At 38.0% G+C, this 23552-nt stretch overlaps 1 protein-coding gene across 1 annotated transcript in view; it reads right to left on the reverse strand.

Moving 5' to 3' along the window:
* Positions 1 to 4897: 4897 nt before the first annotated feature.
* Positions 4898 to 23552, reverse strand: part of FGD6 (FYVE, RhoGEF and PH domain containing 6) — a gene marked incomplete at its 5' end in the record, with an annotated part of 111645 nt that continues 92990 nt past the window's right edge. The window contains 8 exon segments of the mRNA XM_079714795.1: positions 4898 to 5143; positions 7529 to 7677; positions 8295 to 8423; positions 13300 to 13427; positions 15157 to 15259; positions 16092 to 16238; positions 16723 to 16825; positions 23137 to 23216. Coding sequence (XP_079570921.1) covers positions 5107 to 5143; positions 7529 to 7677; positions 8295 to 8423; positions 13300 to 13427; positions 15157 to 15259; positions 16092 to 16238; positions 16723 to 16825; positions 23137 to 23216 — 876 coding nt within the window. The 3' untranslated portion in view covers positions 4898 to 5106.

Genomic DNA, 23552 nt, shown 5'->3' on the forward strand with positions numbered 1-23552 from the left:
TAACCTTACACCTAAAGGAACTAGAGAAAGAAGAACAAACAAAACCCAAAGTTAGCAGAAGGAAAGAAATCATAAAGATCAGAGCAGAAATAAATGAAACAGAAACAAAGAAAACAATAGCAAAGATCAATAAAACTGAAAGCTGGTTCTTTGAGAAGATAAACAAAATTGATAAACCATTAGCCAGACTCATCAAGAAAAAGAGGGAGAGGACTCAAATCAATAAAATTAGAAATGAAAAAGGAGAAGTTACAACAGACACCGCAGAAATACAAAGCATCCTAAGTGACTACTACAAGTAACTCCATGCCAATAAAATGGACAACCTGGAAGAAATGGACAAATCCTTACAAAGGTATAACCTTCCAAGACTGAACCAGGAAGAAATAGAAAATATGAACAGACCAATCACAAGTAATGAAATTGAAATTGTGATTAAAAATCTTCCAACAAACAAAAGTCCAGGACCAGACGGCTTCACAGCTGAATTCTATCAAACATGTAGAAAAGAGCTAACACCCATCCTCTCAAACTCTTCCAAAAAATTGCAGAGGAAGGAACACTCCCAAACTCATTCTATGAGGCCACCATCACCCTGATACCAAAAGAAAATTACAGACCAATATCACTGATGAATATAGATGCAAAAATCCTAAACAAAATACTAGCAAACAGAATCCAACAACACATTAAAAGGATCATACACCAAGATCAAGTGGGATTTATCCCAGGGATGCGAGGAGGATTCTTCAGTATACACAAATCAATCAATGTGATACACCATATTAACAAATTGAAGAATAAAAACCATAGGATCATCTCAATAGATGCAGAAAAAGCTTTTGACAAAATTCAACACCCATTTATAATAAAAACTCTCCAGAAAGTGGGCACAGAGGGAACCTACCTCAACATAATAAAGGCCATATACGACAAACCCACAGCAAACATCATTCTCAATGGTGAAAAACTGAAAGCATTTCCTCTAAGATCATTAACAAGACAAGGATGTCCACTCTCACTGCTATTATTCAACATAGTTTTGGAAGCCACAGCAATCAGAGAAGAAAAAGAAACAAAAGGAAAACAAATTGGAAAAGAAGAAGTAAAACTGTCACTGCTTGCAGGTGACATGATACTATACATAGAGAATCCTAAATATGCCACCAGAAAACTACAGAGCTAATCAATGAATTTGGTAAAGTTGCAGGATACAAAGTTAATGCACAGAAATCTCTTGCATTCCTATACACTAATGATGAAAAATCTGAGAGAGAAATTAAGGAAACACTCCCACTTACCACTGCAAGAAAAAGGATAAAATACCTAGGAATAAGCCTACCTAGGGAGACAAGACCTGTATGCAGAAAACTATAAGACACTGATGCAAGAAATTAAAGATGACATAAACAGATAGAGAGACATACCATGTTTTTGGATTGGAAGAATCAATACTGTGAAACTGAGTATACTATACTACCCAAAGCAATCTACAGATTCAATGCAATCCCTATCAAATTACCAATGGCATTTTTTACAGAACTAGAACAAAAAATCTTAAAATTTGTATGGAGACACAAAAGACCCCAAATAGCCAAAGCAGTCTTGAAGGAAAAAAATGGAGCTGGAGGAATCAGACTCCCTGGCTTCAGACTATACTACAAAGCTACAGTAATCAAGACAATATGGTACTGGCACAAAAACAGAAATATAGCTCAACGGAACAGGATAGAAAGCCCAGAGATAAACCCATGCACCTATGGTCAACTAATCTATGACAAAGGAGGCAAGGATATACAATGGAGAAAAGACAGCCTCTTCAATAAGTGTGCTGGGAAAACTGGACAGCTACATGTAAAAGAATGAAATTAGAACACTCCCTAACACCATACACAAAAATAAACTCAAAATGGATTAGAGACTTAAATGTAAGACCGGACAGTATAAAACTCTTAGAGGAAAACATAGGAAGAACACCCTTTGACATAAATCACAGCAAGTTCTTTTTTGATCCACCTCCTAGAGTAATGGAAATAAAAACAAAAATAAACAAATGGGACCCTATGAAACTTAAGAGCTTTCGCAAAGCAAAGGAAACTACAAACAAGACGAAAAGACAACCCTCAGAATGGGAGAAAGTATTTGCAAATGAATCAATGGACAAAGGATTAATCTCTAAAATATATAAACAGCTCATGCAGCTCAATATTAAAAAAACAAACAACCCAACCAAGAAATGGGCAGAAGACCTAAATAGACATTTCTCCAAAGAAGACATACATATGGCCAAGAAGCACATGAAAAGCTGCTCTACGTCACTAATTATTAGAGACATGCAAATCAAAACTACAATGAGGTATCACGTCACACCAGTTAGAATGGGCATCATCAGAAAATCTACAAACAACAAATACTGGAGAGGGTGTGGAGAAAAGGGAACCCTCTTGCACTCTTCGTGGGAATGTTAATTGATACAGCCACTATGGAGAACAGTATGGAGGTTCCTTGAAAAGCTAAAAATAGAATTACCATATGACCCAGCAATCCCACTACTGTGCATATACCCAGAGAAAACTATAATTCAAAAAGGCACATGCACCCCAATGTTCACTGCAGCACTATTTACAATAGCCAGGTCATGGAAGCAACCTAAATGCCCACTGACAGACGAATGGATAAAAAAGATGTGGTACATATATACAATGGAATATTACTCAGCCATAAAAAGGAACGAAGTTGGGTCATTTGTAGAGACATGGATGGATCTAGAGACTGTCATACAGAGTAAAGTAAGTCAGAAAGAAAAAAAACAAATATCATATATTAACTCATATATGTGGAACCTAGAAAAATGGTACATATGAACCAGTTTGCAGGGCAGAAAAAGAGTCACAGATGTAGAGAACAAACGTATGGACACCAAGGGGGCAAAGTGGTGGTGGGTGTGTGTGTGTGTGTGATGAATTGGGAGATTGGGATTGACATATATACACTAATATGTATAAAATGGATAACTAATAAGAACCTTCTATATAAAAAAATAAAATTCAAAAATTAGAAAAAAAATCTTGGCGGAGGGGTGCTGGTAATCTGATAGCTTCCTCAAAAGGCGCTATATTTTTTAATTTTCAAAGCCCTCCATGGGGCTAAGCCAATAGCTAGCATAATCATACATGAGTTTCACATGTAATTAGGAGAATTACTAGAAGTTTATGCAATGTTTCTTGTATTTAAATGTTTAACTGGTTCTTGACTCAGCCAACAGTTGGAAGATAGAATAGCCTTGGTTGATAGTTTTTAGATTCAGATTAAACCAAACCTTGTAGTCAGAAGGTTGAGAGCTCAAGAGGAGGAGGGAGGAACTCCAATAACTTGTTGTTTTGCAAATGCTAGTCCCAATGAAACAGAAGGAAACACTGTATAAGGCATAACCTTGGTCTCCAAAAAGGACACACTAAAAACTGCAGGGATTTAACATGGAAGCCTTATTTATGCTACCTTGGTTAAAATTAATGAGCTGCAAAGAAGTGTTAATTTACCTACAGTGACAAAAAGATTTGGGAGATAGCATGTGAGGATTGTATGTGAGGTTGCAAGAGGATTCAAAGTGATTCCACAGCAAGCAAGAGCCAAAAAACTGCAGCAGCCTACTCTAGATCTAGTAGATACCCTGGTGCTGCAACAAACATTCAGAAGGCTTCAGAAGGCACTCAGTAATTCTCCTGGCAATCATAAATATAATACTGAGTTAGGAAATCCTTTATATAAAAGCAGAAGGGAAATTTATTTTGCCCTTTAATGAAATATTCTATGGATAAACTTGCCTTTTAAGATAATTTATATTTAGTTTAAGCTCAGTCAATAAATGTATATTTTGAACATCAGGAATGACTTTAATCATAGTGTTAATTTCATTTTACTTCTGCTGATCAATTTTATATATAAAGTAGTTCATATGTTAAACAGTATGTGAACCAAAATTAGGAATATAAACCCTTCCTAATGAGGTACGCTGACAGTTGGTTAAAGAAAAATATACTTTTTTAATTACCAGAGAGGACATAACACAAAGTGGTATTAAAAATTCTTTAAAAAATGGTACTATACAATTTCTGCTAATACTGGCTTAGAATTTGTGTTTTTTGATATGGTAATTCCAGTTCATTTAAAAAATCACAATATTATAGAAAATGTAACATTCTTTTTAGATACAAATACCACCATTGACTTGGACTCAGAATACTTACAATAGCAAGGGACATCATGTAATATAATGCTTGCCATATTTTACTTTTTAAAGAAATAATACACTTATGTTTGCGTTGAAATGGTAGTTTTTTAAAAAAAGATTAGACTTAATGTAAAGGCCATAGAGTTGATTATTTGTGTTCCCCTGCAAATGGAAACATCCTTTTTCCTACTCATTGTTGAGTTAGATGAAAATTCAGATTCTATCCCTTTGCTATAATTCCTTGATAATGTAACATTATCTCATACTAAAAGAGGTACATAATAGTAGAAATACTTTTGATAATTTACTGGAATTTCATTTCACAGTTACTGAGGTAGAAATTGGCCATGTGTTTTTCCATTAAAAGATAAAAAATTCATCTAAATTTATTGATTCAAAGACATGCGTTTTTTTCACCAGCTGTTTTATAATCATAATTTCCAAACCAAACACTGCATGGAAATTTGCTCCTTGATGTGTCTTTTTTATTTACAAAGACTTACCACTAGTGAGAATGTTACAAAGTAACACTGTAAAACACACTGAGAAAACAGTATGGACTGTGTCACAAACAGCTAATACAGTATTAAGATAAGTTTTCTGGTTTCTAAAGAAAAGGTACTTTAGAATTCAGTGTGAGTCTCAGAAATAACTCTGACCATTAAGTAAACATCAAATTTTTAATAAATAACATACATGAAAAACAAACATTTTATAAAAATTACCTTATACCTAGCAAAATAATTTCTTTGATGAAGATTTTGGTTGGATTTATCTTGGCAGTGTTCACTTATTTAAAATTTTTGTTCTGCATTTACTCTATTCTGATGAAATTCCACCTTTTTGGAATCACACAAGAGATGAAACAAATACAGCTACAATATTGTGCCTTCTTGAAATGCTTCTATCCACCTATAAGAGAGATTTGTTAGATTTTAAAATACAATCATCCAATATATGTTAAGACAGTATAGATAATAGCTGTGCCTGTGGATCCAATTACTCTAACAGTATATTTAAGATCTTTCCTATAGAAAATGAGAATTCTGTATGTATGGAACTACCCTTTATTTGGTAATTTGGACCAAACTTTGGCCTGAAAAGTGCATCTCTTACTTCTTTCTCTGTTTTGGCCACACCACACAGCTTGCAGGATCTCAGTTCCCCAACCAGGGATAGAGCCCGGGCCCTGACAGTGAAAGCGCCGGGTCCTAACCACTGGACCACCAGGGAATTCCTGTGCATCTCTTATTTCTTTGAAGCATGAGGAAGGGGCCATTCCATGTAAAGGCTCTATGAAGTTCTACTGATCCCATCTAATTGATTTTGGAAGTGGATATATCTGCAGAGGCCTTTATTTAACCCCCGTTCTGCCTTTGGGAATACTAGCTCTGTCCCTGTCTCCTCATCTCTTAATTCTACCAACCAGAGACTCCTTGGGCATCTGTAGTCCAGACCTATTCTAATATTTTCAGTGAAAGGGAATCTAGCATCTAGTAGTCTACTCTCAGTTGATCTAAAGTTTGCATGCAATATAAAAGTGTCTCACTTTCATAGAAGTCTTTCTAAAATTCTTTTGCCTCAAAAGTTTTATTTGACAATATACACAGCTACAATTATTCAGAAGACACTTGGAGGTAGTTTCTTTGTACCTCCCCAGTAGTGTAATGGCTTCTAAACTTACCATGAACACTTGCAATCATTCAATGTAATTAGTAAAAGTAGCCTGTAGCAGATTTATCTCACATTTTAAGGATGGAATTTAAAAAAAATTTTTTAATGCAAATGGAATATAAGTTATACCATAATAAAAAGGCTTTTTAAAAGTCAAAAGTTTCCATTAAAATTAACACATTTTAATATTCTATAATGTGCAAATACAGCAACGCATATGATATTAACGTAAAGAGAAATTTATAAATTAGCCTGTATTAATTCTAAATAACAAGTAAGCTGATACCCTTCACCCAACTACATTCAGCTCTGTCTTGAAGGGCTTTCTATCTTGTCAACTTAATGACATAAAGATATATATTCAAAAGCTTATCAGCTTGATGATGAATTCAGGTAAAAATGATGAGAAATATAATATCCAACAGAATTTTAGGGCAATTACTATTTTATCCAAGTAACTATTTTTTATTTTTTATTTTATTTTATTTTTTTTTGTGGTACGCGGGCCTCTAACTGTTGTGGCCTCTCCCGTTGCGGAGCACAGGCTCCGGACACGCAGGGTCCGGACGCGCAGGCTCAGCGGCCATGGCTCACGGGCCCAGCCGCTCCGCGGCATGTGGGATCCTCCCGGCCCGGGGCACGAACCCGTGTCCCCTGCATCGGCAGGCGGACTCTCAACCACTGCGCCACCAGGGAAGCCCCAAGTAACTATTTTTTAAAGAAAAAATAGTTGTGTCATAATTTAAAAATATTCTTCAGTACTCAAAAGTACCTGATTATTATTCAGGAACATGTGTAATTCTGGTACATTAATTTTAACTGCCTAAAGAAAAGACAAGCCTGGCTTATTTAAAGTATTCTTTTTGATCTGCATGCACTTTTAAAGCGTATTGAGAAAACATAAGCACCTCTTAGTGAAAATAAAATGTATATTTTGTGAGGCCAAAATGAAAATCAAATGAAAGGGAGGCGAACTGAATTGTTTGGTTCAGAAAGGACCTCAGTTTCACAGAGATATGCTTCTCTATGTTAAGCAATCTCATGACACCTAAATAAATATTCTTGTTGGAATTTTGAAGAGACTATTTCAGCCTTTTCCACCTAAAATGATATCCATTTCTTTCTACTCAGTCATTGGGAACAGCATGGGAGCCTCTTAATGTGTTTGACCTTTTCCCCAAAGGAGTAAGTCAGCAAGCAGCTGTTTAAACCCCTGCTGTTCCATGGCACAATTGAATCATTGGATTGCCAAAGTCCCGGAATGTTTCAAGAGAAGATTCTTAACCTCATTGGAGGAGAGGTCAAATAACCTCAGCTTCCCTTCCTTTCAGCAGAGGAGAATCATGCTGCTTCCTTGAAGGTCATGTGTACACAAAATATTTTGGACAGAACTACCTATTTTCTTTTCCTCTCTGCCTCCTGAAAATATTCCAGATACTCTTGCCTGTCTTTAAAACAATTCTAAAGAGTCTGAATAATACATTAAATTCTTTCTAAATTGTATGTCTGATTTAAGTTCTTCGTTGTTTCCATGCATGGAAGTAGGTTATTTTTAAAATCAATCAGTTAAAGTAACAACTTGAAATCTAATGTATGAAAGAAAAATATGTCTAAATTACTTACTTCTGAGCCGAGTGAGCATCATCTGCTTTGAATACATAAAATAACATGTTTTTGTGCAGTAACTGAAACACTCTCGACTCTGAATTCTCATCTTTGACTTGAGTGACAGTGAATCCTAGTAAAGGTTGACTCTCCAGAGCTGCCACGTCCTAGATTTACAAAGACACAAAAGGAGATGGGTTTCTAAATTGATACAAAATTCAGATCTGCTAACTCTTGATCTATGTAACTCCAATTTAGTTTCAAATACATATATATAAAACAATGGTAATTCTAGCAACTTATTCACCTTTCATTTATTCAACGATATTTATTGGGACACCCCTGCCCCACCTACACCATGAGCCAGACACTGTGCCAGACAGTTTTCAGTGTGTTCATATCCACTGAATTTTACATTATTTCTCTACAACCACAGGAGGTAAGTAATTATATTACTTTCATTTTATGGATGCAGAAAATGTAGCTCAGAAAGGTGATTACCCCAGTCCCACCGAACCTCTGCCTTTAGTGAAGTAGTCAGTAGTCACATGACACTCCCCAAACTTACATTTTAACACTATGGAAAATTCCTAACATTTTTGAGTAAGAGCTCTTTAGATACAAAACAAGGACACTGTTCATGTCAAAAATAACAGCAACATCTCCCCCCTCCCAAAGCAAAGCAAAACAAAAAACAGAGACAAATTAGGCAAACGTAATTATTTCCAGGTAGCATTATAAAACAAGACCCTCAAATTATTCATGTTTAGATTTCAGATCTTACCTCACTTGCAGCATACGTATATAGCACTTTATTTTTTATGACAAACCACAAGTGTTTCCAAGGTTTTTTATTGCCCTTTGATCTGTACAAGTAGCCACTCATAGAAGAATCTTCTGTGTTTGCTGATACCTAGGTAAGCAAACCCCACACACAGTTTAATAGTTTTCATACAAAAACAAAATTTAAAATCACAAAATTGCTTTTGATCATTGGTGCTGAAAGCAATAACCATAATAAGAATATCATGTTTCAGAATGAAATTGTTTATTTTCAAAATCTGCTGCTGTACAAATTGAATACTGCCATGCCATGGGCATAAAATCCTTCCTTTTAGAAGCAATTCCAGAATTTTACCTGGTTTAACTGTGCTTGCATGTATGTGTTTCTTTGTGGGTTCACCTGTATTTTCTCGGTTGCCAGAAGATGAATAATAATTCCACATGTCAAAAATGCCTTTTATTTTTTTTTAAGATCCATCCACTTTATTTTTTAACATCTTTATTAGAGTATAATTGCTTTACAGTATTGTGTTAGTTTCTGCTGTACAACAAAGTGAATCAGCTATACATATACATATATCCCATATCTCCTCCCTCTTGCATCTCCCTCCCACCCTCCCTATCCCACCCCTCTAGGTGGTCACAAAGCACTGAGCTGATCTTGCTGTGCTATGTGGCTGCTTCCCACTAGCTATCTATTTTACATTTGGTAGTGTATATATGTCCATGCCACTCTCTCATTTCGTCCCAGCTTACCCTTCCCCCTCCCCATGTTCTCAAGTCCATTCTCTACGTCAGCATCTTCATTCCTGTCCTGCCCCTAGGTTCTTCAGAACCTTTTTTTTTTTAGATTCCATATATATGTGATAACATACGGTATTTGTTTTTCTCTTTTTGACTTACTTCACTCTGTATGACAGACTCTAGGTCCATCCACCTCACTACAAATAATTCCGTTTCTTTTTATGGCTGAGGAATATTCCATTGTATATATGTGCCGCTTCCATGTCCTGGCTATTGTAAATAGAGCTGCAATGAACATTGTGGTACATGACTCTTTTTGAATTATGGTTTTCTCAGGGTATATGCCCAGTAGTGGGATTGCTGGGTCATATGGTAGCTCTAGTTTTAGTTTTTTAAGGAACCTCCATACTGTTCTCCATAGTGGCTGTATCAACTTACATTCCCACCAAGAGTGCAAGAGGGTTCCATTTTCTCCACACCCACTCCAGAAAAATGCCTTTTTAAAGCTGTATTTTGGGACAGTATATATTGTTTATTGCTCTTCTTATTTTGGGTGTTAGGGAAAATTACTTAAACCTTTAACTCAGTTCCTGAAATAACTTTTTGGATTTCTAAAAACTTTATCAATACAAAAGTAAATAGAAAATTCTTTTTTTTTTTTTTTGGCCATGCCTGCGTGGCTTGCGGGATCTTAGTTTCCTGACCAGGGATCAAACCCGGGCCCTGGCAGTGAAAGCACAGAGTCCTAACCACTGGACCACCAGGGAATTCCCAGAAAATTCTATTATTAATGGTGATTTTTTAAAAATTATTTATTTATGTATTTATTATTTTTGGCTGTGTCGGGTCTTATTGTGGCACGCAGGATCTTTCGTTGATGCATGAGGGCTCTTAGTTGCAGCACTCGGGCTTCTCTCTAGCTGTGGCTCCTGGGCTCCAGAGCATGTGGGCTCTGTAGTTGTGGCACGTGGGCTTAGTTGCCCTGTGACATGTACAATCTTTGTTCCCTGACCAGGGATCGAACCCGTGCCCCCTGCATTGGGAGCGTGGAGTCTTAACCACTGGACTGCCAGAGAAGTCCCAAGTGGAAAATTTATATCTAATGTTAAATTAGAAATATCTCTCAAGTGCAAGTAAATTTGTATACAGAAATAACATCCCTGTATAAGACTACTAAGTAATTAAAAAAAAAAAAACTAAAATGTTTATATTTAAAGGAAGTTTCTCTTAAAATGTAGTCACACTGGGATACCCACTATGTACTTATGTTAAGTGTTACTATCATTGCCCAAAATATTTGGTACATTACTCTTTTGGAATATTTTATAATTAATTTATTAGCCATACAAGATTAATCCCAATACTGAATAGTCATACATAGTCCTCTATTATCTTTTTAAAAGCAAAATTGGTGTTAACCAGCTTAATCACCTAATTGATTCACAAAACTTTCCTTCCAATGATTTATTTAAAAAATAAATGGGTTTCCCTGGTGGGGCAGTGGTTAAGAATCCACCTGCCAATGCAGGGGACACGGTTTTGAGCACTGGTCCGGGAAGATCCCACATGCTGCAGAGCAACTAAGCCCATGCGCCACAACTACTGAGCCTGCGCTCTAGAGCCCACGAGCCACAATTAGTTAGCCCATGAGCCACAACTACTGAAGCCCACGTGCCTAGAGCCCGTGCTGTGCAACAATAGAAGCCACCGCTATGAGAAGTCCGCGCACCACACCAAAGAGTAGCCCCCGCTTGCAGCAACTAGAGAAGCCATGCACAGCAATGAAGAACCAAAGCAGCCAAAAATAAATAAATTAAATAAATTAATTTTAAAAAGTAAATAAATAACAAATAAAAAATAAAAATAAAAAATAGGGCTTCCCTGGTGGCGCAGTGGTTGAGAGTCCGCCTGCCGATGCAGGGGACATGGGTTCGTGCCCCGGTCCGGGAAGATCCCACATGCTGCAGAGCGGCTGGGCCCGTGAGCCATGGCCGCTGAGCCTGCGCATCCAGAGCCTGTGCTCCGCAATGGGAGAGGCCACAACAGTGAGAGGCCCGCGTACCGCAAAAAATAAATAAATAAATGAATGAATGAATGAATGAATGAATGAAATCCAACTCAAGAGATGCAGCCTGCCATTACTGAGGGTGCTGACGCTCTGAATGTATGTAATTTTAAAAAAGAGGAATTTCGAAAAATGTACTGAACATCACTGGAATAAGAACACAACTCCCTAATTCCTCAAAAAGTTAAATATAGAATTACTGTATGATCAAGCAATTTCACTCCTAGGTATATAACCAAGACAAATGGAAACATAGGTCCACATGGAAATCTGTACACAAATGTTTATAGCAGCATTATTCACAATAGCCAAAAGGTGGAAACAACCCAAGTGTCCATCAACCGATGAATGGCTAAGTTGTAGTACGTACATAAAAAGGAGTACTATTCAGACATAAAAAGAAACAAAGTGCTGACACATGCTATAACTCAGATGAACCTCAAAAACATTGTGCTAAGTGAAAGAAGCCAGACACAAGGGTCATATATTGTATGACTCCTTTTATATGATAGATCCAGAATAGGCAAATACATAGAGCAGATCCATGGTTGCCAGGGGTTGGAGGGAGGGGATAGTGGGGACTGATTACTTAGCAGACACGGTATTCTTATGAGGTGATGAAAAAGTTTTGAAATTGGAGCAATATGTCAGTTACACATCACTGTGAATACACCAAATACTACTGAACTGTATATTTTAAAATGGTTAATTATATGTTATGTGAATATCACCTCAGTTTTTAAAAAAAAGACAAAAAACACAGCTTTCTGAGGAGACTACTTTGACTTTTATAGCACTTAACTGGATAAATTTCCCCATGTGACCACAAAGGAGCAAGGCAATGGCTCTCAAACTTTAGTAGACATATATCTGAATCACCAAGAATGCTGGTTAAAGTTTCTGATTCCATACAGTGTGGGTGGGTCCAGGAATCTGCATTTCTATAAGTTCCCAGGCGGTGCTGCTGCCGCTCTGGAGGATGCTTTGAGAACCAGTGGAGTCAAGGGAGAAATGGCTGCAGCCAGGAAGGCCTGTTTGTGTGGCTGGGTGGAAAGATGTACAAAAAAGGATTGGAATTAGGTTGAGTCTAGTCTATAGACCATAACGAGCTTTGGTAGCCAGTGCTGTGGAGTTTCGACTAAAGAGGGGAGCACAGGTAAGAATTATATTTTTAAAATGTGACATCAGCATGGAGAGGTGAAAAATTACAGAGAACTTAACATTAATTTGGTTGGTTAAGAACCTTAAGGTTTTTGAATGTAGATATAGATTCAGGAACTGTGTGATGGAAGAAATAGAGTTCAGGGGTATTCACTCAGTTGGCTTACCCAGTTCCACATGAAACTTGGCAAATGGAACTGTAAGTCCTATTCTTACTATAGCATGAGATTGGCTATAAATCACTGCCTAGTGTTTCAATGGCCATGATGAAATACACTCAACTTTACATGAGAAACATGATCCTGGTAAAAGTTTTAGAGCTGTTTGCTTTTCCATGATAGAAGACCTCCACAGCAACCAAGCAAGAGAAGAGAATTTAAAACTACTCTCCTGGCCACAGAACTAGCATAGGTAGAACGAATTAATAAAAATCAAAATAGGAGTGACCAGAAAGGCAGGACTGTCTGAATTCTTGACACTGGCTGACTGAACACCTGATTTTGAGGAACTGGGATAGGGTATCATTGATGCCTGTGGATTTAGTCCAGTGGCAGGTCTAACTCTGTAGTCTATTATCACTTAAAATTTTTTTAAGTTAAAGGAAGAACAACGTACTATCAGTGATATCAGCTGTATATAACCAACTAATGCCTATAAAAAACAAGCCATGCAGATGAGTAAATGCTAATAAAATGCCCCAAATATTCTGTAGACTTCTTCCCTCTCCTCAAAGGAGAAAGGAAGGGGTCTCCTCAAAGTAATTTTAAAAATTCACACGTGTCCAAGTTATCTTTCCTTTCTATCATTGCTATAAAATGTTCTCCAAACCTTTCAACAGGCATTTTCTAAATGACTCAGGTCATAAGGGAGATCAAGCAAGATAGTGAGGCCTCAACCACATCCATTACCAGTATTAAAATGCATGTCTTAATAGTGGTGGGAAATGACGTCTTCCTTTATGAAAGAAAAATAGTGTATTATAAGTGTATGAATAATTCAGCCTCTATCAGGTTGCAAGTCTAATGGAAACACTTACTTCTTTGAGAGCAGCTGGGATTTTTTTCTGTTTCCTCCCTGATGGAATACTATGTAAGACTGATGATAAGGTGCTTGAAGGAGATTTGTGATTTCCAGGAGATCCAATCTTAGGAGAGTTCTGGTGATCTAAAACAAATCGGGTACACTTATATAACCAATGGTAAGCATTCTGCAATTCAATTTAATCCAAATCAATAAACGTTGTTGCATAAATATCCATGGAAGGATACTTAAGAAACTTATGACACTTCCCCAGGCTAGAAGTTGAGTGGGAGGAAGACTTCCCACTGTCTATGATTTTATACTTTTTCAACTGCAAGCCATACGAAAGGATTGACCTTTTGCGCCTTAAGAATTCTGAAACATGTTTATGTACTACCAACTTTATAAAAAATTGAAAAAATTTCCCTCCTGACTTTAAAAAAAAACCAAACTGACAACATCATTTAGTATCCAGATACATGACCAAATAATATTACAATGAACAAAATGCTAGAAAAGGGACTATGAGACAAGATGAGGAAGTAATTAATTTTCACTGCAGAGGTTCAAGGAAAGCTGGGAAAAGAATGAGAGTTCTGAGTTAGCGTTAAGGTATAAGTAGGAGTTTGCCAAGCTAAAAAGTGGAGGAAGAACACTCCATGAAGACAAGTCAGCATAAGCAAAAGCACACAGATATGAAATTAGTTCATCTATTTGGAGGTGAGGCTGGGAAAAAAATGGCTGGTTCTAAGGACTGTCTTTTAGGCAGTGGGAAATCAAAGGCCTTTTGGGCTGGGAAGTAACACGAGCAGACTGAATTTAGAAAAATAAATCTGGCAGTAGGAAAGAGGAAGGATTTGCAGCAGAAAAACCTGTTAGGAAATTAGGACAGTAGTCCACATGAAAGATAATGAAGGCTTTGTTAGGGCTGAGGTGGATAAAGAATTCAAGAGCAAGACAGGTTTTTCAAACATAAATTTGACAAGATTTACTGACCAAACGGGTGTGTGTGATGAGGGAGGAGTATTCAAAAATGAATTTTGAATGTTTGAGCGTATATTATATAACCAGAGAACAAAGGGAGGAGCATAAGTGTGGCAAAAGATTAGGTGGACGTGTCTTTTTGGAAAATGTATATAGATAATAACAAACGATTCCTCTATAAATATATGGATTCTGAAATGGCATGTCATCTAGTTATATTCATTTAGATATTCTCATTGATGACGAAAAGCTATTCTTCATCAACATGAAGGATAATCTTTTAAAAATTTAGATCCTTTAAGTTTCAGGATCTCATCCTAAAATATAGACCTGAACTGCATTCACCTTAACTGTAGGGATGGATACTTGCAAATAATGAACAGGCAGATATGATTTATCATTTTGTAGTTGGCGAAAAGCTGCACATTTAGATGTAAAATAAAACCTCACTACATCAGTCCAAGTGATTAGAATAAGGCTAACAAAGTTCTACCTAGTATGTTTCCATAGAGAGTTACTTTACTAATAGATAAAAATGATTTGTAATGAGCACACAGTTGTGAAACTAGAAACTTGAAAATTATTTGGAAGTTAAAGTTCCCCTATAACTACTCCAAGCACTTTATCCTGTGATTACATTTCTATAATCAGGATCCTCAGCAAAACCATTTTCAGAGTAAAAATAAGTTTCAGTCCAACCTTTCTTGGAATTACCACAAAATATGAGTTAAGAAAGCTGAACTAAGTTAAGAAAGCAAGATACTTAATATTTTGAGAGAAGTATCACCAATCATTTTGCTAATGTGCCTAAGATGATTCTTTCAGAAGGTTGCCTGAAAGTATCTGGGGAATAATGGAATTTTCAATTAAATCTTTACTTATATATTACCTAATTTCTGCAGTTCTTGGAAACAATGTTCACATACTCTTGCTGGTTGATTTTTCAGGTAATCTAATCCATATTTATTTGATGAACAAGCTTGGCATACAATCTGAAAACACATTGGAATTATTTCATTTAGAATAACCTTTGTATCTAAACCACCAGTTATGTTACAATTTATAGTTGTCTACTTTTCAAAACCTTTTCATAGTCACTGAGTCTGAATAAAAATTCAGTGGAGCTCAGGCATGTAGGGAACTCACACACAATACCACATTTGAAGAGGCCACAGATTATTACTGAGTGCTTACTACAGATAATAATATACTAAAGGAGTTAACATGTGCAAAATGTTTAGAACAGTGCCTGGTGTGTAGTAAGTCCTATGTTAGCTGTATTTACCATCTTCGTCATCATCGTCACTGTCATCATCACTGCTGCAACTATGAACACCTCTGCTGTGCCTCTTCCCAGTGTCTGGCCCAGATTACATGCTGTCTAAATAAGACCCATTAAATCTTTACAGTAACTCTCGGATGTCATTGTTACGATGCTCATTTTACTAATAACGTCATGAAGACTTAGAAACATCACTAGTGATAACTTCAACACTGAAAGTTTCCTCCTATTAAGAACTTAGTATTTAGATAAATGCAGTTTCAATAATTATCTGTAAATGTGAGCATCTATTTAATTTGAATTTATTAGTTTTTTAAAAAATGAACATGATCTATTATTGACATTCTGAAGTAATCTTGGGCTAGGAAGAGCTAAGTTCCCTAATAAGATTGCCTTGTGCCTAAATATGTAGAGGAGATATCAGCCACGATTCAGTGTCTCCCCCCACCCCCAATGGTTTACAAGGAGAAACGTGCTTCTTCGTTATGTACAGCTTAGAGCTATTGAAAATCACAAGGGAGGTGAGTGTGATCCTCTCCAACCTTTCCGCAGGCCCGGCAGTGATGTCGTCTCCAGGTCAGAGTAAATTCACTTGTGCAGATCATACACATCGTAGCTCTGGTATCAGGAATCCAGATGGGAGCCTTGGATCCAAGAGGACTAACTTCGTCTTTATTTTCTGAGTCAGCCTGTGGAAGAATGACTTCTGATTATCTCTATGCACACTGCCTGCTACAGCATCAAGCCTTTTTATTTGGACTGGCAGCTCACAGTGCTGATGGCATCATTAAGGATGTGGATGAAATATGAGCTATCATATTTTTCACGTTATTAGGATATTAAGATTAGCTACATTCCAACAATCCTCTAGTGCAAAATTAACTTTAAAAGATGCCTGTGGTAGTGCAATAACAGCCAATTAGTTTCTTCCTTAAACTATATTGTATTTTCTACAATGAGGTTTTAAAACTAGAAAAAATATGAATGCACTATATGCTATCATAGACTTGTAGTTAGACATTAACAGAATGAATATTTAGCGCTGAAATTACGCACACACCTCCAATCCTTCTGTGAAACACATGTTGCTTTTCTAAACCCCTGGGAAAAGTTTCTTGAAGGTAAAAACGATTTGAAATGCACTGCAAAAACATAAAAAGGAAAAGACAATACCTCATCAAGACTCCTACTAGGACAGAATGTGGTTCTTTTCTTGGCATACTCTTCTATTGACCTGGAAATCGCTTCTAGCCATTCATCCCTTTCTGGGGCAGAACTGTCGGGGGCAAAAGAGAGTTCTGTCAACCAGATGTCAGCTTTTATTCTTTGCCTTTTTCTTACATCTTTTCCTTCTGCCATGGCAACAGATTCCACCACCCTCCAACAATGCTAGTCACAGGCAACAACTCGGAGGTTTACGTGCACAAATAATCAGAGCAGGCATTAGAGCACACACGGCATTTTAGCAAACACAATGCTTTTTTTCTTTCCAAAAATACCGCTTTCTACTGAATGGCTTTTGAAGTCTCCTAAATTTGGAGGTATTTTTGTTTGGTTTAAGGGCTATTCATGCAATTAATCATTATGATTATTTATATAACCAAGGAGTTTCCTGAGATATAATCCTAGAATCTAAAAATATTCCAAGAAATCAAGTTTCAAATCCAAATTTACAGCATAGAATACTAAATATTTTTAGGTTACTAAATATTCTAGAAAGGGCACTGGAGACAAGGAAACATATTTTTGGCGTCATAAATAGATGTTGAAGGAGTGGTTAATAAGGGAAATAGCCTTCAGTGGTTGTTAGGGTTCCTCTACCTATTTGGCCCATCACATTTTCTGTTCTTAACCCTCAGTTCATCAGGAGCTATGTGACTCGAATGTAGGTGGAAATGGGCGAAACAGGGGGAAAGCCTGCTCAGAAAAACACATTCTTGTTCTCCGTTTTTGCAACCACACCTCCCTCTAAAAAAAATGCTATGGTAACTCAGAATCATCACTGGTATCGCCCATTTTGTTTTGCATACTCAAGAGGGAGAGGCACGTTTTAGGTATTGTGTGTGTATGTGTGTGTGTCTGTAGAGACAGAATTTAATAATAAATTTAAATCTCTATCATGATAAAATCCATCATAATAATGGGAATGTGATTGTATAAGAAAATGTAAACTTTCCTTTTTTTAAGAGAAGCACACTAAAGTAGGTAGGAGTAAAATGACCTGATATTTGTAATTTGTTTTGAAGTACTTTAGAAAACAGGAAAATTTGTGGCAGAATCTTGGTAATTTTTGAGTCTGGGTGACTGAATATGCAGTTTCATTGTATTATTCACTGTAATTTTAAGTATATTTTAACTTTTAAATAATGACTCTAAAATGAAAAATTCCATCACAAAAAATGATACAAATAGGCGTATTTTGATGAATCCAGAGCAGGTCAAGGAGATAACTTTAAAAACCACTCACCTTCCCCACAATAATCATTCTCAGAAATGTATCTTCCTACTAAATGGCTTCAGTGCCTTTTAGAAAATGCACTCATATGGATGTTAAAAGGAAGATATCAAGTTTACAAATAAAATTTTAAAACTAGTATATTTCTCAAAGTTTCATTATATACCAAAACCAAAATAAAATAGAAACAGCCCCTCTCTTTCTAAACCAAACAAAACCTGCCTGCCTCAGTTACCTCTACTATGCTATCACCACTGCCCCAACTAGCTGCCGCTGATTTAACATTTACTACGTATCAGCCAACTATGCTGAATGCTTTCTTTGCAAATATCATCACTTCTCATCCTCAGAGGTACCCCATGGAAAATACATGGGATCTTACACCCCATTCCCCCAATCCCAACGTCACACACCATCATCATTTACAGAAAAGCAATGTGAGGATTTGAACTGTTAGATAATTTGCTTTAGATAACAGGCTCCGTACTAAATGGTGGCTTGGTATCAGATCCAAGTGTGGCTAAGGATGGAACCCTTCACCACCATGTCACCTCTGGCCTCTGTTCCTGTTCTCTGAAGGACTACACTATGAGAGCATAGGCTCAGGTTCCAAGTAAACATTCATAAAATATTACTGTCCCCCCTGCCCTCTCTCCCTCCCCAACTTTTCACTGGAAAAAGTAACAGAAAGTCGAGAGGCAGATGGCTAATTTGAGGATTGCCGTCTGGTTTTTCTGGAGCCCTGGGAGCACGTGGAATGTGACTCGACCGTGCAAATCATGTCACATATGCTGTTCTTTCATTTAATCATTCCTGGCTCTCTCTTGTGTGGGGTTCTGCCAAAACAATGTTTATCAGCTGATAACACATTTCTCATAGACCACACACATTTGCCTACAGCATCGAGTGGAGATGTTCTAGCTCTGCCTTTGTGACATGGCTAGTAGAAGAATCAGCATCTTCCTCACAGAAAAACACAGTTAAGCCAAGTATTCTTTTCTTTATGGAATGTGGACATTACCAGATAGCAAATTTGCATTAAACAGGCACCATTTCCCCAATGAATGGAAATAATTTCTAAGGGAAAAAACTCTCCAACAGAAGAGATTTCTGGTGTGTTAGACCTTGCCACACTATTTACTTCTTGTGTTAACTGTGGGATGCAACTCTGAGGTCCAAAGGCCACATCACTTAAGTTTATTTGAGTAACATTTACTGGGAGCCTTCTATGGGCCAGGTACTACGCCATGAACTGGGCACACAAAGTACACTTCACTTGCAAGGGCTCACATCTAACTGAGGTGAGACATAAAGTCAGGTAAAAATTACCATATGGTATAATAAATGTAAGATAGATAAGTAACATAGAAGTAGTTAATTACCTTATTTGGGTTGCAGGGAAGGCTTTGCAGAGGTGATGACTAAGGTGCTATTGGGACAACTACAGGTGTTTGACAGGGAACTCTGCGATCTCCCTGTGCACCCTCAGCCAGTCTCCTAGCTTTGGTCATCGTCTCGAGGCTGATGACTCCTCAGGATATGCCTCTAGTCCAGTCTTCCTTCTGACATCCAGCTCCTGACATCAACTGCCTCCTTGATGACCCCATTTTGATGATTTATAGGCACCACACATTCAATATGCACATCTGAACCTAAATTCCTGATTTTTCTCCTAAAGCTGCACCTTTCCCACTTTTCCTTATCACAGCAATCCAATACGCTGTACAGGCTGGAGACTCACTCTTTCTGCCTCTCTCCGTCCCATTACTCGTCTCCTTCAGTTCCCCCTCCCAAACCATCCTCCACAGAGCAACCAGATATTCTTTTTTAAAATGCCAATACGATCACATCATTCCCGTGTAGAAACCTTTCAGTGGTTTCCTGTGGCTCTTAGGCTAAAGACCAAAATCCACAAGACGGTTCTGCATAATCTTTCTCCCTGGCCCTCCAGGTTTATCTTGGGTCACTCTCCCTCTCATTCGCTATGTTCATGACACACTGGCCTTTTAGTTCTTTGAATACACCATGTCCCTTTCCACCTCAGGACCTTTGTATACACTGTTCCTAATGGCCAGAAGCCTCCTCCTTTTCTCTCTGCCTAGCTGTCCAACAGCTACTTATCCTTCTTAACTTAACAGACACAGGACTTTAGGGAAGCTATCCCTAACTGCCCTTTTTCCACCAAATCTAATTTAAGATCCCTTGTTTTACAGCCTCATAGCACCTGGTAGTTTCCCTGTATACTACTTAATCTCCCTGATAATTGACTGTGGTAATACTTGCTAAGTGTATGTCTTTCCTAATGGACTATAAGCTCAGGGAAGGAAAGGCCCTTTTCATTGTCCCCTGTATCCTGATGCCCAGCAAAATGCCTGGCCCAGGGGAGACGCTCCATATTACTTATTGAACAAAGGGATGAATTCTAGGTGGAGGTAGCCACCTGTGCAAGGCAGAAGGATGTGAAGTAGGCTGGCATGCATGGAGAATCATTAGCAGATCCATATGCTGATGGAACATGCCATGCTTTGGTGGGGTTGGTGACAAGGAGAGTGAATGGAGATCAGGCTGGTGAGGCAGACAGGAGCAAGATCACAAGAGGCCTCCTATCCCTTTTTTACCTGTTACACTGTACCTCAGTGTGGTTGGGGGAATTCAGAAGGAGAGCCTGGCATATGGGTGGCATTTAGTATGTGTTTGTCCCCTTTCTTGCATGCATGCCACCTTAACCCTCCTGTGGAAATTTACTTTTCTTTTATCAATAACTTTCCAGTTTTATCATTCTCCTGCATACCCCACATTCACTCCATCCTAATTGGCTCTACCTGATTGAACCATTTCTTACAACTATAGTCCAGACATCACCATCTACAACCTCCTACCTGGTCTTCCAACTTCTACTCTAGTCTCTGGCGGTCTAGTTCTACAAGGCAGACAGTGTGCTCTTTTAAAAATAAAAATGATGTCACACCAATTCTTAGCTTAAAACCTTTGGATGGTTTCCCATCACACTTAAAAATCCAATGATCTTGCTAAGGTCTAGGAGGCCCATCTGAAAAAACACTCGACATCCAGATATTTACCTCATAGGCAACCAAAGAAAGAAAGATCAACCATCATTTCCTGAATTGTTTAATTTTTAATAAACAGAATTTTGTTTTTATAAAAGCCTATTTTAGTTAGAAAACTTAAGTGCAACTGAAAACTTAACTTCCCTATAGGCATGTCCTCTTTGGATCTTTTTTGTTTGTTTGTTTTGTTTTGTTTTGTCTGTTTTTAAAAGACTTTTTTTTGTTTTGTTTTGTTTTTTTACAACTTTATTGGAGTATAATTGCTTCACAATGGTGTGTTAGTTTCTGCTTTATAACAAAGTGAATCAGTTATACACTCTTTGGATCTTTGAAAATAACTTTCTTGATTTTAAGAAGCAGGCTTAAGTATTTGCCAGGAGCCTGATGTACAGGGACTTGATGTTCTTTGCACTTTTGTTCAGACTCAAGAAAGAAAGAAAAAAAAGGGCATAGTTCCAGGTGATCAAGCATTTACCTTTTTTTTTTTGGCCGTATGGGATCCTCGTTCCATGACCAGGGATCAAACCCATGCCCCCTACAGTGGAAGTGCGGAGTCCTAACCACTGGGCTGCCAGGGAATTCCCCTACTTTCACTTTCTAAATACTGATCTGGAGGATGCTTCAGGTGCCCCCTGCCTTGACGGAACTCTGCTTGCTCTTGCTGGTAGCTGGGAAGCACTTGACAAACCCTGAATACAGGAATTTGTCTTCTCCTGTCATCCTGAGATTTGGTGTCAGGCAGCAGTGGCCATTCCATTTCAGAAGAGTGACACGACCCAGGGAGATGCTCTTGCGGTCTGATTTGGGAAGTCAGCACATTTGGTCTCAGTCCTTGACATCCACAGACATAGGCAATATCAGAATGGTTAAAAGCATGAATTTTAGTGTCAGATTCAAATTTCAGCGCCACTGCTCTGCTACTTAACAGCTGGTTGGCTTTTTTCACCATAAAATGGGTATAATAGTAGTAACTTACCTTAAAAGGTTATTGTGAAGATTTGATGAATTAATACACAGAAAGTGCTTAGGATAGTCCCTGGCACAAAGTAAGCGCTACATCAGTGTTTGCTCTATTTTTATTATGTCAAAGGTGAGATCTGAGAGCCGCCCAGACTTGTTATGCAGATTCAGCAATGGAGCAAGCTATGACTGTTGGTGGCTCTCCCTTCACCAGTCAAATCCTGCCACACATGCACTTCTACCACTCAGCCAATATATGTGTGTATGAGTCACACAGCCCCAGGTTTCCTCAGTACTTGATTTACATTATGGTAATATATTTTGATTTACACATAAGTCACTGTAGGTTCTGATTTGAGGCAATGTGGTATGTCATAATAACAACAGATTTAAAAGCAGAAAGTTTCTACCTGTATCCTGACTTTGCCAGCTATGCATCCTTAAGAAAGCAACTCAATTTTTCTGTACCTTAGTCTTCCTCCTTTTTTATGACACCTACCTCAGTAGATTTGTTATGACCTCTGAATGTTACACGAAAACTTCCTAGTAAACTATAAAGCACTAGATGTTTCTAAAAACATTATGTATCATTGTAAAATGTCTTGAAATAACCACTTTTAAAAAATGATCAGCAGGGCTTCCCTGGTGGCGCAGTGGTTGAGAGTCCGCCTGCTGATGCAGGGGACACGGGTTCGTGTCCTGGTCCGGGAGGATCCCACATGCCGTGGAGCGGCTGGGCCCGTGAGCCATGGCCACTGAGCCTGCACATCCGGAGCCTGTGCTCCACAATGGGAGAGGCCACAACAGTGAGAGGCCCGCGTACCGCAAAAAAAAAAAAAAAAAAAAAAAAAAGATCAGCAAAGCACTTTTCGGCATTATTATTCCATTCAGAGGAACATTTTAGTCTTTGTACCTCTAGCACACTACTGCATCAGCTCTTAGACATCCTACCTACATTGTAAGTCAAGAGTAAACTGCATGGTATTAGGAGAGAAAAGAAAGGGAAAAAAATAAGTTTACTAGTTAACCTAAATGTGAAAAATGCTGGAGATGTTTGACTCTGCAATACTGACAAATGTTCACCCATACATTTTTAAAATTTACCTGGCTGAGAGTATGAAGGAACGTTCTACACTTTCAATCTTTAGTTCATTCTGATATGCCTCTTGGGTGGGTTTTCTGACCTGGAAGAAAACAAAATGATTGAGCAGACTCATCCAATTGAAAACCTCACTGCTGAAGCATAGCTAAAATTGCCCAATGCCCCCACGGCTGACACCCACCCCCAGCCGTCATATCCAGCTTGATCTACCATCACTCTCCCTCATCTGCTCTGTGCTCCAGATGAATTTAAATACCCACATACAAGAAGGCCCAACTTCCCCACCTTCAGGCCTTTGCTCACACTATTCCCTGTACCTAGAATGCCTTTCCCTACATCTCAGCATGGCCAAATGTGACCAATTCTGTAAGGCTCTTGGCTCTTCCTCCAAAAAGACTTCCTCAAGTCTCCCTCTTCC

Source organism: Hyperoodon ampullatus (genome assembly GCF_949752795.1).
Source record: "Hyperoodon ampullatus genome assembly, chromosome: 11".
In the NCBI taxonomy this organism is placed as follows: domain Eukaryota; kingdom Metazoa; phylum Chordata; class Mammalia; order Artiodactyla; family Ziphiidae; genus Hyperoodon; species Hyperoodon ampullatus.